Genomic DNA, 17535 nt, shown 5'->3' on the forward strand with positions numbered 1-17535 from the left:
GAAACGCGCAGGTGAAATTATCCATCGCAAAAACGTGGACTGACAACAAACCGTTCAATTACGCTCGGTTTTCTTTGCAGAATCAGGGGATGAGAGATAGAATTAGGGGTAGAAGGGTATAAAAAACGGATCCACCTTCTCACGCAACGGTACATTTCATTCGGTGCTATGGGAATAATGCAAAGATTTCATTTATCAATGTTTGAAAGAACGAACGAATCAATTTTACAAATTAACTATTACAATCTTAAGAGAAAGTCTTATATGTATATACATATATGTATGTGTATAGGTTTGATTAGGTTTAATTAGTCTTAAATAGTCTTAAATTGAATAGGTTCGTTAAATTCCATATTTGTAGTTCAACTTTACATAACCATAAATAAATTTTGCACCAGCCTCCAGGCGGAAGACGTGCACATGGCTTTGGTAGTTGGGCAAGGATATCGACGCAGACATTCCGCCAAGGCACGATCGCATTCGCACAAACGTTGGGCACACGATCCAGACCCTCCCCACTCCCCGTGCTCGACGGCTGTAATAAGACGACGATGACTAATTTATGCAATTTGCAAGCGATTGCCGACCGCGGCTTTGTTCTTTTCATCGTCCGACGTAGACTCACCGCATATCGGTTTATAGCCGCGATAGCATTTCCAGTAGTAAGGAACGAAGTACTCCAAGAACATCGGGCAGTCGGTTGCCTCGTAGCACCAATCGTGCATCTTACAACATCTGTGGATAAGAGAATTTTTTTTATTTTATGTCATATTCACCCGTTTCTTTTTTTTTCATTTATCTTTCGAAGGTGAGAAGCAGGAAATTCAACGTATCTATATTGCTGTCGCGTATCACATTTCACCTCAGGCATGAAGCTTGTTAGTGGAAGCATCGTCCCTTCTCTCTTTAATCACGTCCCCCGCACGGTCGAGAAGCGAAAAGTTTCTCACAGTTTTTGACGAGAAAAACGTGCGGGCTGCAGATTTTCTAACGCTAGTAATACCGTAGGTACAGATTATACTAATTCGAAAAATTTTTTTTAGCCTTGCGAGAATTTATCTTGATCGCCTAATTTTCAAACCGTTTCAGAACAAACAGTTTCCTCAGTATCTATGCAGAAGTAAAAAGTATAGACTCGAGGTGAAATGTACTCGAAAGAGAAAATCGAGGAGTATTTATTTCCTCGTAGACTCACCTGTCAATACCGTCTATGGAAAATCCTGATCCTAAAAAACCGCAGTAACATCCGTATCCCTTGTAAGCAAGAGGGTTACACCCGGTTGCACAAAATACCATGTTGTAGAGGTGCACCACGCCCCGCTTTGATCTTCTTAACCGGGACGAATTGTTTTCAGCTTCGGAATCGAGTCTGAGAATATCGGTTTTCGTAATTTTATACATCGAGGCCTAAAGGACGAACGGGCCCGAGAACATCGGAATTGGATTGAAAATAAACAAGACACCAGAGTTTAATCATTTTGAACATACAATTGTAATTAGAAACCTTTTCTCGAGTTGTTCATCGTGAAAATTTTAAATTGCTGATTCAATACGGCGGACAAGGAAAAGCGACAACAGGGAAAATTTTGAAAAAATTCTGTAAAGTATTTCGGTGTGTATTAAGCTTGTGTAAAAATTGGCATTCGAATTTTCGTGGTAGATTGGTATGGAATTCATTTTTTCGTGGAAGAGTACGAGTTTCGACCATTTGTTTACATGCGCTGTTTTTTCAATAGATAAATAAATAAATTTTGTATTTTTTTAAACTTGGCAATATTTCAGAGACCATGTGGAACCAAAAAACTTGGCCGTTATTACCAAAAAAAGTAGTTTAATAAATAGAAAGCTGTAGGAAAAAAAGTGGGACGCTGGGCTCATATGAATATCGCTAGAAGAACTACATCGGTGAATTGTATCCCTTGTTTGTAAAATCCCAATGTACCAGTGCGATAAATCGAAATCGAAATCGAGGGCTAATGAAAGGGTTAACTCTCGTTCAGATTTTTACTCGACGGTATTTTTTCTCCTTTTCCAAAGCGTTAATCAGCAACACTCTTATCGGACACGGCGACCACGTCTGTTTGAAATTTCCATCCTCCGTGAGGTCCCCATTTTTCCACTAACCCGGGAACACGGCTGCCACCCAGCCATCTGACGAATGCGCTTGTATTTTTTACTCACTCGGTCTCCGTTTTATTCGAGACGTTTCTTGATGCCGGGGCACTTTGTGTCTGCCAGGAAAAACGCGCGTGACGCTCCTTCGCGGCGTGAGTGGTTGCCGAGGACGTGCCCCATGGGTCACCCCCGTACCCCAGGTACACCGATTCCGACGATCCTGCAGGGCCGAATCCGGGCGGCCAGGAATACGCCCGTCTCACCGGGACACAGGGGTCCACCCCTGAAACGATGAAACAGCAACGAACCTTCGATAATTTCCTCGAATAAGCAAAGTTCTCTTTTCGAAGGTTAAAAATAACGAATAAGAATTTTTGTCTCTTCAAGCACTGCGTGTTGTGAGAATGTATTGTTAACAACGGGGAAAATTAAGAAAGGACTGAGAGAATCAATGGGTTCTCTGTGCGAATTAAGCGAACGCCGAGCGAATGAAATCTCACAAAACGAGGAATATTTAAGAAAGAAAGTGGATGTATTTGGTCACGAACTTCGATTTTTAAAGTCTAGAGACTGACTGTTTTTACAATAATATTTGTTGACCAGCAACCCTATTCATTTTAAGACGTATGAAAGCTTTTAGTTTAAGATGCCTACTAGATCATTAGAAAGACGATAACACGGGTGATTGATGATTTCACCCTTTATTACAGTATTGTGTAGATGATATGTTAACCCTTTTTGAATTCTTGCTTCTGATGAGAAGCCACGCAAGACGGGCAAAGCCGTCTAATAAATGATATGAATTGTTGAAAATTTTTAAAAATAATGATGTTTTCTCTAATCGTTTTATCACGCAATGAAAGAATTGTTCCATTCAAAGCTTACGAGTACGAAAGAACAGCGTTTGAACGATATTTGGTAAAATTTTCATGAAAGCATTTGGAAATTTAGTCGTTGAGAAGTCGTTTTCGGAAACCCAGTTTTTTTGCGGTGGACACGATAACTCGTGCTAGCTTTGTTTCAAATCAAAAAATCAAATATTCTCCGATAATTGAAATTTCAATTTTTCATAGAATTTTAGGCAAAATTATTGAAAACTTATTGCCTTGTAAAATAATTTATGATCGAAGAAATCAAAAAGCCTTCGTTCGATCACTAGCTATACTCACCTATTAACAGAAAATATTTGATTTTTTGATTTTAGATAAAGCTAGCGTGAGTTATCGTGTCCAACGCAAAAATACCCTGTTTCCAAAAATCAGTTCTCAACAATTATATTTTTCAAATTTTTGCCATGAAAATTTTATGAAATGTCGTTCCTATGCTGTTCTTTCGTATGCTTAAAGTTTGAACGAAACAATTCTTTTATTATGTTAAAAAAAATAAAATAATTACAGACGATATGCTTTTTTTAACCTTTGAAACCCTCGTTGGAAGAAGAAAGTGAGCGGGGAAAAAAACGAGTTCTTTCCGCGTATAACTTTTACCCCGCAGCCAAGGGTCAAGAGTTTCTGTTTGGCACAACTGCACTTGTGAAAATAAAAAAATCAACTAAATACGAGTAATAGTAAGTGGCGCACAGGTTGTTGTTCCAGCTTGTCGTGAATTGCCCGTGAGAATCCTTTTGTGTTTTTCTTGTTGTTTTTTGTTTGTTCTTTTTTTTTTTCTTTCGCCTGCACTTGTTTTATTTTCCTTTACTCGGTTTCTCTCTTACCCTCGTTCCTTAACTCCCGCAGGGAGAATCGACCGGAGGAATGCCGCGATAATGTCGCTGCTTGTTTATATAACGGGTTGACACATCCCCCGAGTACGAAGGAAATTGTTTACAGCGTGAATCGCTGTAATAACACTGATAGTTAAACTGATAATAAAAATAAATATAAATCAGCCAGTCGTTGCGTTTACGAAATTTTCCCAAGCAGAACACATTTCGAGGAGTACCCGCGCAATTAGGCAAGGTCTTTAGGGTCGTGTCGCGTAATAAATGTCCAGCGAATTTCTCTCTCAACGCTCTCTGAATCATTCGCAAAATTAAAGGATAACAGCCGGGATACTGGAAATTTTAATTATTGAAGAAAGCTTCGAGCGCTAATCAGTCCATCAAATTACTGGAATTTCGGAGCATATTTTTAACACCGTCCCATGTATTAAAAGTATAAAGTCAAAAGAAAAACTTCCTTTCATCCGATACTCGATGCTGCGAGTCTTTATTCGATCGGCAAACTTCCGGGTATTCGAAATCCACTCAGAGTTCCAATAACGTATACTTTGACAGATATACATATGTACTCTGGTGTATATGTATAACATATGTATGTAACATGGGACTCTGCGCTTCTAGCTTTACATTCGAGTTTCCAAGGTGAAAATCCCTTCGGGGAATCGTGACTCGGTCTAACTTTCATACATCTTCAAAGGCTGTTAAGTGTGCTTTGCTGATATTCACTCGGTAAAGAAATTCCACGATTTTACTCTTTGCCTACGAATTAAGCTCGGAAATCGCACAACCCTTTTCGCTATTTGATATCAGGAACCAGCGGCTGTAACACCTGCGTGTCATCTATGTTCCCAGCCAGCTGTAACGAAGCTTGTATCGCAACTTGGCCGGAATAGCGGTCAGCGCGTAGAGTAATTAGCGGTAACCGTATACTTGGTCACGGTCATTGTCACGTCCGAATCGGGTATTAAGATCTCTGGAAGTGCGCGAATCGTGCGAGATTTCGCGATTCGTTTCTGAAATGGTGCGTAAGCTGCAAGGTAAAACGGTGCTAACGAGAATTAAAAAAAAAAGGAAAAGAAGAAGGATCGAGTCTCAATTCGCAATCACTGCTGAAATTACAACAACGGTACGATGCTCGATTTATACTCGAAACCGTCGTTTCGGGTTGGTATTTGTTGCAATAGTTGTAACGGATTTTGGATCCGCAGTCTACTTGCCGGACAAACAACGGTCTTTCTTTCTAATTTCAGGAAATTCCTAATTAACGCGGTACGAAAGCAGCAAGGCGACCACGAACTGCCGCACGGGTATTTAATCTTACAAGTAGGCGTATCGGATCCGAAAGACCGGAGTCTGCTTCGTCGGATTCAATCGCCAAGCACGGAAAATTCGGAAAACACGCAACGGGGAAAAATGTCGAGGCTGCAACCGCATGACTTTATTTTCCACAGCGCGAAACGAGCGAAAGGAAATTTGAAACGTGCTGATTTAGTGCAAAAATTTTCTCCTCGCGAAACTTTTCCCAACCGAGTCATCGTTCAGGGCGGATGAATGGCTCGTTGAGAAACTGGAACTACTATTGACAATATCGAAGTTTGACGGAGGATTGATCTTTTTTGAATCAAAGATTTGCCTTTTGTCTTTTTCTTAAGAAAATTCGCAGGCTCTTGTTTGTAATTGACAGTCAGCCAGTAAGTCGGTTACTAGATAATGTTGAAGGTGTCAGCATTAATGTGTAAAGAAATTGTCGTTAATCAGCGGAATATTTATTGAAAATTTATTGGAAAAATTCTACTTTCATGCTGGAATAGGTGGAAAAAGTCGGGGAATATCAGATTCGAAAAAGCGTACGAACCCTGAACTTGGACAATGACTTACGAATTGGATTTTCCAAAGAAGCGATTCGTTCAGTCGGATCTTCCCACGCGTTGTCCGATTCGCCCGCGGTTGCCCTTCCTGGGAATACGTTAATTAAACTTGTTAGCAATAGTTGAGATTCCGTATTTGTATGGAATGCCGTACGACGTCCGGTGTATCGCATCGGAGTCGCTTGTCTTCGTTATTATACCGCGTATAACTATTAACAGCGCCGGTATTGCAGTTTGTTTTACTTTGGGTCAACGGTGCATGTGCTTCGTGTAACGTTCCTATATTCTCGTTACACGTCTTTGTTCGCCTCTTCCACGGTTTCAAATTACCACTCGTGTCCATTGCCGTGTGGAGGTACGGAATATGGTCCAACATATACTGCCAAAATCGCAATCTCGTGCGAAGCAAATAAGCCGGATCACGGTTTTCCAGCCTTACCTTATTTGAAACCGTACGACTCGTCCGTTAATTCGAAGTCGGGGTGAAAAATCAGTTTCACAGAATCTTGTCCAACTCCCAACAACGCGCACGAGGTGCCGACGACGTCTTCTCTAATTTAATGTCCATATTTTACATTTTCCTCTAACTTATGGCGCATGTTTAGCGTATCAGCTGGCTCGGTATGTTGACATTTTTGCTCGCGAATTCGGAGGTGGTGTAATGTAACGTCATTCTATATTCCGTCCGTGGTTCTGTGTTCCATGTCTTGGATTAATTTGCATCGTGAATTAGGTGGGTAGTCATTTGAATTCCCTTACTACACCTAAGTAAAGAGTAGGTATAGGTGTATAAATTTCCCGGTTTGTGTTTGTTCAATTTTTTATCTTGACTTCTTTATTTAAAAAAAAAAAGAAAACATTGAAGCGTTGGGGAAATCAAGCCGTCGTATAATGAATTTCGATAATCATCCCAGATTTCATAAAAACGCTCTGAGCGCGGGTTGCCAATAATTATACGTGAGGTAATCATCCCTCGTTCGAAAATTAGATAATCCTCAGTCACACTCGGCAGTCTTAAATTCCCGGACGTCACGTAATTAAAATTAATTACCTTTCGCGAAAAATTATTTCGCATTACGTGTACACCCACTCGTATATTTCTTTTCATTTTCACGCTTTTTACATTCTCACATGCGCGGTTATGCATGTACATTAGGGTGTTTCGGAAAAAAAGTAAGTCACGATTTTCCACAGTGGCAGAGAAAATTTGTTTAGGTTAAAGGAAAGATTGTTCTGTGAAAAGATTAGCGTTCTACGTTACGCGGAGGATCGCGCTCATTTCATTTTTCACTTTGGTTTCACATTTTTTGAGAAGAAACAGGTTGTAGCACTTGAATTATTATTTCCTTCCCGAAATTTACATTCAACCGAAAGATCACGACCCATAACCCAACGGCATATCGATATTACGATTGATGCAAGCAATAACGAAAAGAAAATTAAAAAATTTTACCAACGATACTTAATAAATTGAAAACAAAATGTATGAAAATAAAAAATCAATGAGCGCGATCTTCCACGTAACGTAGAACGTTCATCTTTTGACAGAACCTTTCTCTCAACCTAAACAAACTTGTCAAGAGGGTGTCGTGGTGTGAAATCGTGGATTATTTTTTTTTATCTGCGACACCTTAACGTACATGTACATGTGAGTATATCGTACATACATTGTACATACCTGCAGACTCCACTTCGCGGGGCGTCGCGACGAGCAGCGCCAGAATGCAGAAGGTTCGTAATCCGGCGCCGGCTGAATTGGTCCGGTAAATTTTTTCCGACAAGACCGTTGAGCGTTGGGCGATAATCCCTTCGTGGAGCGGGCGGCACATCGAGCCCTACTAATCAAGGGCGCTCAGGACGGAAATTCCCGAACCTGAAGCCCAACGGCTGTACCATTCGCGTAAAATCCAAAAGGAGGGTTCGAGTTAAAAAGCACACAGGCACGCGGGCGGCAGAGAAAGAGCGGAAAAGCTCGCCCGAATTCCCGGTATCGGGTGAAATATTCCCGACCTGCTCACGACGCTCGGACGATCATCGATATTAAAACGACATCCGATTTCCGACAAGTCGATTTCAGTCCGCGACAGCGTTGCCGATCGGCTCGACCATCCGACCGATTTCATCACGCCTCACGTCACGTGTATTTAATTCCACTGATTGTACGATAAAGCCTCATCGTTATGACGAATCACGGAAATGAAGCAGCCCGAATTATGCGACCTCGCCGTTTCGAAGCTTCGGATTTATCGGATCGAGGCGATTGATTTCTCGCTTTGTTACCGTACGCCTCTGTAATATTTTATCGTTGAATGTTTACGCGCTCGAGGATTAATTAAACTATCGTTATTATAATAACGCGCCGAGATGTCGGAGGGTATAATCCGTGCGATGTGCACGACGTTGACAAAGTTTATCAAGGGCTTTTCCACGAACGTGTTACCATGCTAAATGGTTAAAGGTGCAAGCTTCCACCGACTCTAATGCTCCACTACTCGCAGACGTTACGATTCGAGTGACTGTTGTTCCTAGCTTTTAGCCGTTGAACGGACAAACAACTCCTCTCTCTTCGCCGGTACGGACAGACAGAGCCTTCCACCTTCTCCGGCTATGAGTCCTCGACGTTTCTCGTCGTCCCTCGTTTAAACCAAAGTACATACGCACGCTTTGTACCCACGTGTACCTCAACCTCTGTACAACCCTCGTTTCGACACTACAGGCAACAGGGTCTGGAGGGATTTCACTTTCACCGTTTGTTCCGAAGACCCTGCGCGATTGCTCTGATACTTCATTTCGTTGCGAACATTCCAGTGTTTGTTGTTACGACAATGGCGGGACTTGGCGCTTGTCTGACATTGCGGTGGGTGACCCATGCCCGCAATCTTTTACACTCAAGCCGAATACCTAATTGTTCGTTATCCAAATACGCGAAAGTTCACCGCCATGCGTGCGATGCTATTATTCGGTCTGCGATATTTATTTTCACATTATACGTCGCGGTGTATCTTCTTTACCGATGTTAATGATCCGCGGCAAGAGAAAGGAACCCGTTACGGTTACGCTTGAAACATTTTCGAGATCTACCGCAATCGTATCATCTGAATCAAGAGACGGTCAAAAGTTTTCAACAATGGATTTAAATGCCCTGCACGACTTTCGTTCTCTGCTCTTTTCGATTGTTTATTCTAATTTTTAAAAACGTCGATGTCATGTAGGTCACAGAAGGCCATTAAAGTTCGTTAAGGTTGGCGTTATTTGAGAATAATGATAAAATGCAAATAACGAAGCTGGATCAGCCGGGGGATGTATTATAGTTATTAGACGTGAAAGTGATGCGAAAATCCCGCGGCTCCGCACACGCATCGGTATTTTGTATCATTCCAAGCTCCCCCTTTTGTTACTCACAAATATAGGTATGTAACGCTTTGTCTCTCTCATCCAAATATTGTCGCACTACGCGGTGTAAGGACTAGATGGTCTTAAGGCCTCGCATTGTTTGTATACCTACCTAGTAACGAATCAGAGCGCCGCGGTGAGATTATTCGCGTTCAAAAATTTAGACGTAAGAGAGCGAAGCAGAAAAATGGAGTAAAGAAATAAGAAAGTAAACGCTCGCAGGGCGGGAGCCGTGAAATGACTCGAGCGCGAGACGGGAAATTGAAATCTCTACCGAGTCAATGAAGAGAAGAAGTTGGCGTAATCTCTTCTTCTCGACACCCGTCGAGGACTCGTTTCAGCTGTTTTTTATCTCGCCTCCGCAATTACGCGACCCGGTTTATGATGGGTATAAAGCCTCGGCAGATGCCCCAAAGATTTTACACATGTTCTACGTGCGGGCGGAAAAAATATACTAATTGCCGTTAATAGAGACGCGCACTAATTGTAAGCTGCGAATAATCGATGCATCGATCAATCGAGTCCGAAAAAATAATCGAACACGACTAGATTGAATCGGTGAAATTAATCGATTAATCGATCATTCCGTATTTCTTTTTAAACAGAGCATACGAAATCAAGATTTCGTAAATTTTGGTATGTAAAGTGTTGATGGCGGAAAAGTTTTTTGATAGTTTATAGTTTCATTCAAACCATTTGTCAATATCAGGCGAAAATATTCATTCATCTTTCATTTGTTGTATCAAACTGGTATTTAGTAAGCAAGGCAATGATAATAATTGATAGTTTAATCGCATAAATTGATATTGCGTTGCGTCGTTCATGGGAGCGAGAAAACAAAAACCGATTATGTTTGGTCATTCTTAGCCGTCAAGTCTTCTGTTCAATTTTCCTTTGGATCGATTCACCTGTCACGGTATTGTCTGCAATTTTAACACGAGAAGAATTATATTGATGCGCACAGTGGAAATATTTCGTTGATCCACTTAATTGTAACCGAACGCTGCTGCTCCGTGAATGAATTGATATCAAACTGTTGGAAGGTATAACCGTTGTTACATCGCTCTGTAATAGAAACAATAGGCAGAATATCTGGTACATGTACATGTACGTATGTGTGCGCACAAAGTTCTGAAAGCATTTACTGTTCTCGTCTACAAGGTACGGAGTGACAAACTCAGATTTCAGTTTTCAGTTTCAGTTTCAATCTCACGCGCCTTCGCACCTCGTTTCTTCGTCTGTGGTACTATTCTATCTGCTCGTATGGGACAAGTATAAGCAGTATTCAATTACGCAACGACTAAACGCCTGAAATTATATTTTAAGCGAAACACTATCCTCCGACTTTTCTCTTTATATCACGATCGCGCAGAGCTTCTTTCAACGTTGTCTCGAGAAGAGTAAAAATCTAGTACAGGTAACAAAAGACTTGGCAAAATCTCACGTGTTATAATACGAACGCCTTTTCTCCCCGCCTACGCGCATATTCGGTAATACTGAAAACTTGCAGGGGTGAAATTAAAGAAGACAAATTATCGTGCAATTTATATTAGGAAGCTGCAGCAGCGAAAGTTGTCCAAGGCATTTGCGAATGCCACTTAAATAGATTGAGTTCTATCTTTCAACGTTGGATATTTGACGTAACGCATCTGTTGCGACAGCAGCTAGTAATAATAGTAATATTATTATTATTATTAATAATAATATTAATAATAATATAATAACGGAATACGCGTTCACTCGCAGGTAATTGAAAAACTCATTTGCTGATATTAAATATCGAAAGAACGAATCGAGAGAAGCTTTGGCTTGGTCTCAATATCGTTTACCGTGCTACGAAGAGTCGTTCATTTCTGAACAATTATCGTCCAGTGATGATGAAAACTTTGAATTCGTCAAACATGCGCGTGGAAAGCAAAAATCGGCAGAGAAATTTCCACCTGTTGCAACGATGATGAAAATTTATCATACACCTATATATACATCTAGATATATGTATAGACAAACTGCGGAGGCGAATAAAGCAGACAGCGCCTATAGTATACAAAATTATGCGTACGATAAATATCGGTAGACTTTATATCTACACACATGTATATTGCATATACATTTATATATGCGTAAGTACGTTATAGGTATTCAAAGGTGAAAGATGAGAGATGAAGGGAGAGAGAGAGAAGGCGTCTGGCATTCTGGTGAAATTATTCCGCTGCAGTTTGCATCCGGTTTACCTTCGACCGTGCATTTTCCTCTTACGCTTATAATTTACATTCTGTTGCCCTATTTGCACGGTCGAAATTTATGGAGCGTGCAATTCTAGGCACGCATACCGCGAAGAGGATAATTCCCATTTATCGAGGATACTGGATCAAGGGGTTACATGGGTTTTTAAGGGCGAAGAAAGAATTGTCGCGGTGATAATCCTGAAAGGGCATATAATATATATGTAATATTTTTTTTGTATTTAGTTTGAAAATAAGTCTGCGGAACGATTGGCGATGAGAAAAAAAAAAATTATACGCATTTTTGGCATTTGCACCGCTATATTTCCTCTAATTTTTTTGGCTTTTTTCAACGTAATAATTCTTTTATTATTTTGAATAAAAATAACAATTTTTTCTGCTTTTCGAAACAGACGTAATCCCGTAACGTTACGACCGGTGGTCGAGGCGTCTTTGCGTAAGGAAATGAATCTGTTTTTCCCGATTTGGCAATTCACCCATTAAACTCTGAATGCTAATTAACATTTGCGGCTAATTAGGTAGAAACTCTCGATGGTCCCGAGTTGTGCAATCGCGAGGGATCTTATTGATGGATCTTTCAATACCTCTGAAATAGCTTTATTATCTGCAGGCTTAGCGGGGTCTGATTATTAAATTAATACCTGGAATGCGACCGGCCACGTTATTTTCCGGTCACATGCCTTCGTTCGTTACACGTTTATTCACACGTCATCGCTGTCAGTTGCCGTCTTCCAGCGTTGCGAAAGCTTTTTGTTTAATTCTCGCTTTACGGCGCGGTTCGTCTTTATGTTTATATCTAGAAATTTTGCAAATCCACAAGGAATCGGCGTCTCGGTGGATTATCCACCGTCCGGCTTACGCTGCGATATTAAATACGCATGCGGGTGCCAGCCGTCAATTTCATTAGCCGTAGAAACGATACGCGGTAATCTGTGACGTTCGGTAACGATATGTGGCTTCGTGAATTCCTCCCTCACTCTCGGCTGTCGAAACCATATTATATTATACGAAATTGCCGATTGCGTAGAACGGTAATCAATCCACGAAGGGAATCGGGAAGGGGTTGTAATATACCGCGGCTCTTTAATTACCCACAATTCGTAATCCAAGGGAGAAAATTTCTTTTTCCCCTTATCGTTCTTTCAAACTTTCGAACAGCGATAAGACCCGACCGTTTGATAAAAAAAAAGAAAAACAAAAAATGGATAAATAAAAAACAACGATTATAATAACGGCAATAATGAACTGGAAGGGAAAAAATATCGACGAACAGTCAAGATACCCTGCACATATCGACGATAGAGCAAATGTTTGCTGGTTTTTGTTGTTCGCTCGGCTTCGTCATAATCTTAACTGTGAAAAAATAAGTGCGTTAATGTACAGGCGGCGACTTCCCACGGCATATTGGATCGGCTTTATCTTCTTTAAACTGATTCCGATCGGCCTATTATACCACGAGAACTGCGCAATATTCACTATCCGGTGCAAACCTGTCGCGTGCGATAATTCGATTGCAAATTGTGCGTGAAGCGGCGGTCCAGCGGCTGGCCTCTTCACGTGATCGCCTTAATTCACAAAAATTTCACCTTCACCTTGCGAGGGATACTTTCGGACCTTCCTTTTCTTTCTTACCAATCGGTCTACGTTCCGTTGGGAATTGCGCGGCTTTTACATCGCGGAAAAGCTCTTCCCCGTAACGATTTCAGCTCGGTTTCATGAACGCCGCTGGTCACGCATTGCTGAAACTTTTTCCCTCCAACGGTGCGTTGAAGATCGAAAGAGCTGCCCCTCTAACGACCCGAGATATTCATTCGGATCCCTATCATCGGTTGCGAAAAACGCAACGATCGGTGTTTCATCCCTCCGCAGGGGATTCAAACTGGTCGAAGGGTTTCTTGGGAAAAATTATATAATGTACACGTATCGTAACAATGGTGTAATTAATTTGAGGAAATTCGCGGTGTCTCAAGGGAGGGTAAAGGGCTGCTAGAATCAATTATACATACGTGGCAATCCGTGACGTTACGATCAAAAGTCTACGTCGATGTCTCGGATTGGCTTTATAATTTTTTGTAGGAAATTATATGGTGAAAAACGCAATCCCAATTTTTTCAGAATTTTTTCACCCAGCGTGTCTGACGTATGATTTAAAAACTTGATGCAAAAGCCCCCATTTTCGAAAATCTGAAAAAATTCTGAAAATTTTTATGAAATACAACAAAATTTTTTCACTTTTTAAAAAGTCGAGGTTTTTGCTCAAAGTGTTCAACTCATACTTCAGATACGCTGGGTCGGAAAATTATGAAAAAATTTGCGATTGCGTTTTCCGTCATGTACTTTCATAAAAAAAAATTATAAAGCCAATATAAGATATTGACGTAGGATCCTGATCGAGATATCATGGAATGTCCCACATATTCCGCATCGAATTAACCGCGAATTGTTATTTTTTTTATTTTTTTTTTTAATAAAAGACTCGTGTTATCAGTGTTATTATTGTTGTTATTTTTATCAGATTCGTGCACGTTTCTTCGGCAACTAATTCGACTGAATGTAACCTCGTGCTTTCAATGATTTTCTAACATTATCCTCAATTACTCGAAATTGTTACGATTTCGAGCATCAATCCGTCGCTCTTTTCAAATAACGCGCTTCAATCACATCCAATTTTATCGCCGATTGACCGGCTGAGACTTTTTCGAAGACGGGGAAATCGACGCGTAAGCGATTCGTGATTGCGAACATTTATATAAACCCGCCTTGTGGAAAAATAGATCTAAGATTACTCGTACACGATGAAAAAAGAATTGAATGAAAAAATATAATAAAAATTTTAGTCTCATGTGTCACTGCTTTGAAAATACAGGTTATAAGGTGTAACATGTAAATTAAATTTTACCCTTAATCCCTTATTGCACACCACACGTGGAGCTGTAAAAAGTAAATAATAATGAAATTTTTATTCTCTCAAGGCAAGCTTTTGTTCCCTAAGCGAAATTCTTATAACAACAGTTTACTCGCTGGGGTAATAAAAGGGATTGTATATTTTTATTCTCAACACCCCTGACAACCTTATGAAAATTAGGGAACGTTTTGTTATATTAAAGGTTTATACACTGAGATTTACACACGTGCCTGAAAAGGGCATCGCGAATTTATGAGGGAGTTAATCTAAATCAACGTACCGTTCGTCGTTTTACGCAGTCACCGTGTCACTTAATAATTATTCCGAGCACCTGTGTCGCGTGATTTCATCAATTTTGTTCATCTCAGACCCCATTCATCCACCTTTCGTCAATTCATTGGAACTGAGCTTTTTTTCTTGTAATTAATACAAATGAACGAGACAAAGATTTTTATTTTTTTATACCCTGTTACGCGTCATGACTCGAAACATTTTCGTTCTACTTACATATTATTTTTTTTCACCTGCCATATCTGTACCGTTCAATCGGTTTGTCCGTATATATTATACACATATAAGAGAATGATTATAACCTGTTGTGACTGCCGGCTAAAAGCTCTCCGTTTTTTTTTTTTTTTTTTTTTTTTATATATATTTTTTTCTCTTTTATTAATTCGTACTCGCGTCCGGTTAGTTTTTTCAGACATATTTCTTCCGCGTTTTCAAACACAGCGGAACGTATTTCACGCAACATGTCAACAGTTCATACCTGCTTCGCTTTTAACGTATGAAAATATCTCTTTTATTTTTTATAGCGGACGATTTTTGTTGAGAAAAATTTTTATTCAGGAATTTTGATCTTATTACCAGACAGAAAATTTGACGTCTACAGACGGCGAGACTTGGAGGATAATTTAATATCGTACCGAGTTCGGTTTCTGGTCGGATCTTTATTTTTAAAATCGCCCTTCGCACGAGCCTCGGACGAGATGAGAGTGGAAATGAGGGAAAGTCGCGTCACTCTCTCTAATCGCAGAAACGTGCGGCTCTCAACTCGCATGCAGTGTAGCAAAACGATCATTGGTCGCTGCACCTCCGGTTCTTCGTTCCCATCCCTGCGGATGAAAAATGATTTTAACGTACAGCTTCGGCAGCGTTACTTCAACGGACGTTTCACTCAAATGTGAGAACGTAACGCGGTAAAACGTAGAGAACTTTTCACACTGTTCGCGACAAATCATCGTTAACGACTGAAATTGAATTGCCCTAGTTTCTACAGAGTGGTTTTACGTCGGCGACAAGATCTTCTACTCGCGTTACAAAGACCGCGTTCGTTATCGCTTTTTAGGAAACTTATCGTAGGTATAATACCCACATTCGCTGTAGGGATGAACAAAGCGTTTCGAAGAAATTTGGCATTTCGGATTTTCTATACGATAGTGTTTTTTTTCTTTTTTTTTTGATCGTTCACAGAAACGGGACTGGTTTTTTTACAACTTTTAAGCCCAGAGTTATTATCTCGAGGAGATTGGTGGGCCAAAAATCGATACTTTTTCTTACTTTCGTTACGAGATGGTTGCACGATGAAACTGTGTATACAAACACAGATATAAAATAGACTAGAATTATAAACAAAAGTTTCATCGATCGGTGCTTCGTTTCAAATTTCTTCAAAACGGTTAAAAGTCTAGGAGATTCGTTAGATTTTATTTCATTTTCATCGGAAGACTATTTTCTCAAAATTTACCGAACACTTCTTTTCATCGTTTTGGCATCGTCAAATATTCAATTTCACAACATCGCACCGATAAAGATCATTATCAAAAAGCGGCAATATCGAATCGACTACTGAGAAAAAAAAAAGAAAACGAAAATCTGTTCCAGTAACTTTTTAGAAGATAGTCTTTAGAGTAAAATGTGCCACTGCGGAATGAAAGCGAACGAATCTTCGATGCTTTTATCCCTGTGTATAAAGATTTTCTTTACACTTCCAGTATCTTCCGTATATTTATTTTTACAAAAATATCCGAGCTCACGAGTATGGTAATTTGTCAATTACCAAACGTAGGAAAAACTCGGTATAAAATTAATTATAAAACGTGTTTATTTCGGCCAACCAACCTACTCGAGTAAAGATCGAAACGATCTGCTAATGAAAACCACGCGACGATTGATTGGCGCCGAAGAATTGGATCACAATTAGAGGTATAAACGGTTCGACTCGAGGTGGTGGAGGAAGAGGGAGAGAGAGAATGAAAATAAAAATGATAGATCGTAAAAGCGTTTAAATCTGTCGGAGCGACGTTGCAGAGTCTCGACTCTCTTGTTCCGAGTTAAACCGGAGGCGAGGCCCGAGGGTGAAGAAAGTGTACTTTGTTAGTAATAGAATTTGTTTGCGAAACCGCCCTGACACGACGTCTTGCCGGCAGCTTTTCTCCGCACATCTCGCTATGCCGGATGATGCGTGGAATTCTTCTTCAAGCTGTCTGTGATAATTTACAAATACGGGAATAACTTTGTTATCTTTCCGATTAATTATTCAGAAGTTATAATTTGCTTCAATTCCTTTTTTGCATCGTTCGATCTGGCTGCTGCAGGGATTGCAAATTCGAAGAGTGAATTTCTCGACGATCGACGTCGTGGCCGTCAGGCTCTATTTTCAAACCCCGGAAATTAATCGAGCACGGAGTCATACTTATTTTTGCCAATTGCGAATGCAATCTCTATACTAGAGTGCTTTGAACTTGGCTACCTGTGATTTCATCCCCCATTGCATTTCGCCGTTAATCGTTTTTGACGTTCGTTACAGCTTCACTTGGATCAGTTTTAGTTTCTTGTTTGGGTGTTTTTTTTGACAACATATTTGTGACGGGGTTGAAGGTGCGGAAGCACCTGATTCCGAATTATTCGGTGGCGAAACTTGAAATAAGGATATAGAAGTTTTCCGACCGAGCAGAATTCCGGAAAATAAAATTTCGATAGAGTAAAATTATGAAAATTGAAATATACTCACACAGCGTAGTTTACTCGACGAGAGGGTGTAAAAAATTAGAACGACCGGACGTAAAAGTATCGAACATCTAAAACAAAGAATGCTCAAAGTGGTGAATTTTCACCAAGTCAGAAATTCTCAGAACTGTAAATCTTCGACCATTCGGTATTTCGATGTTTCAGATTGTTAAGTTTTTTCATTTTCGCACTTTTGGAACTTTGACTTGTCCGAGTTACTCCCTTTTGGCATTTTGGAACTTTGGACTTTCCGAACTTTGAGTATCGGGCTTCGGACCATTA

General features: G+C 40.2%; 1 protein-coding gene and 1 long non-coding RNA gene across 2 annotated transcripts in view; one reads left to right on the forward strand and one right to left on the reverse strand.

Annotated features, from left to right (window-relative positions):
• Window positions 1-253: 253 nt before the first annotated feature.
• LOC107227357 overlaps window positions 254-17535 on the reverse strand; it is a 33686-nt gene continuing 16404 nt past the window's right edge. The window contains exons 2-5 of the mRNA XM_046746776.1: window positions 2182-2398; window positions 1196-1369; window positions 626-735; window positions 254-535 (exon numbers count right to left, since the gene is read on the reverse strand). Coding sequence (XP_046602732.1) covers window positions 369-535; window positions 626-735; window positions 1196-1369; window positions 2182-2398 — 668 coding nt within the window. The 3' untranslated portion in view covers window positions 254-368. The remainder of the gene's footprint in view (window positions 536-625; window positions 736-1195; window positions 1370-2181; window positions 2399-17535) is intronic.
• On the forward strand, window positions 519-2253 carry LOC124296645. The gene is made up of 3 exons (XR_006906422.1): window positions 519-1004; window positions 1090-1257; window positions 1356-2253. It is a non-coding gene; the product is annotated as an uncharacterized LOC124296645 (long non-coding RNA).

This window comes from Neodiprion lecontei, chromosome 1, assembly GCF_021901455.1.
Source record: "Neodiprion lecontei isolate iyNeoLeco1 chromosome 1, iyNeoLeco1.1, whole genome shotgun sequence".
Classification (NCBI taxonomy): Eukaryota; Metazoa; Arthropoda; class Insecta; order Hymenoptera; family Diprionidae; genus Neodiprion; species Neodiprion lecontei.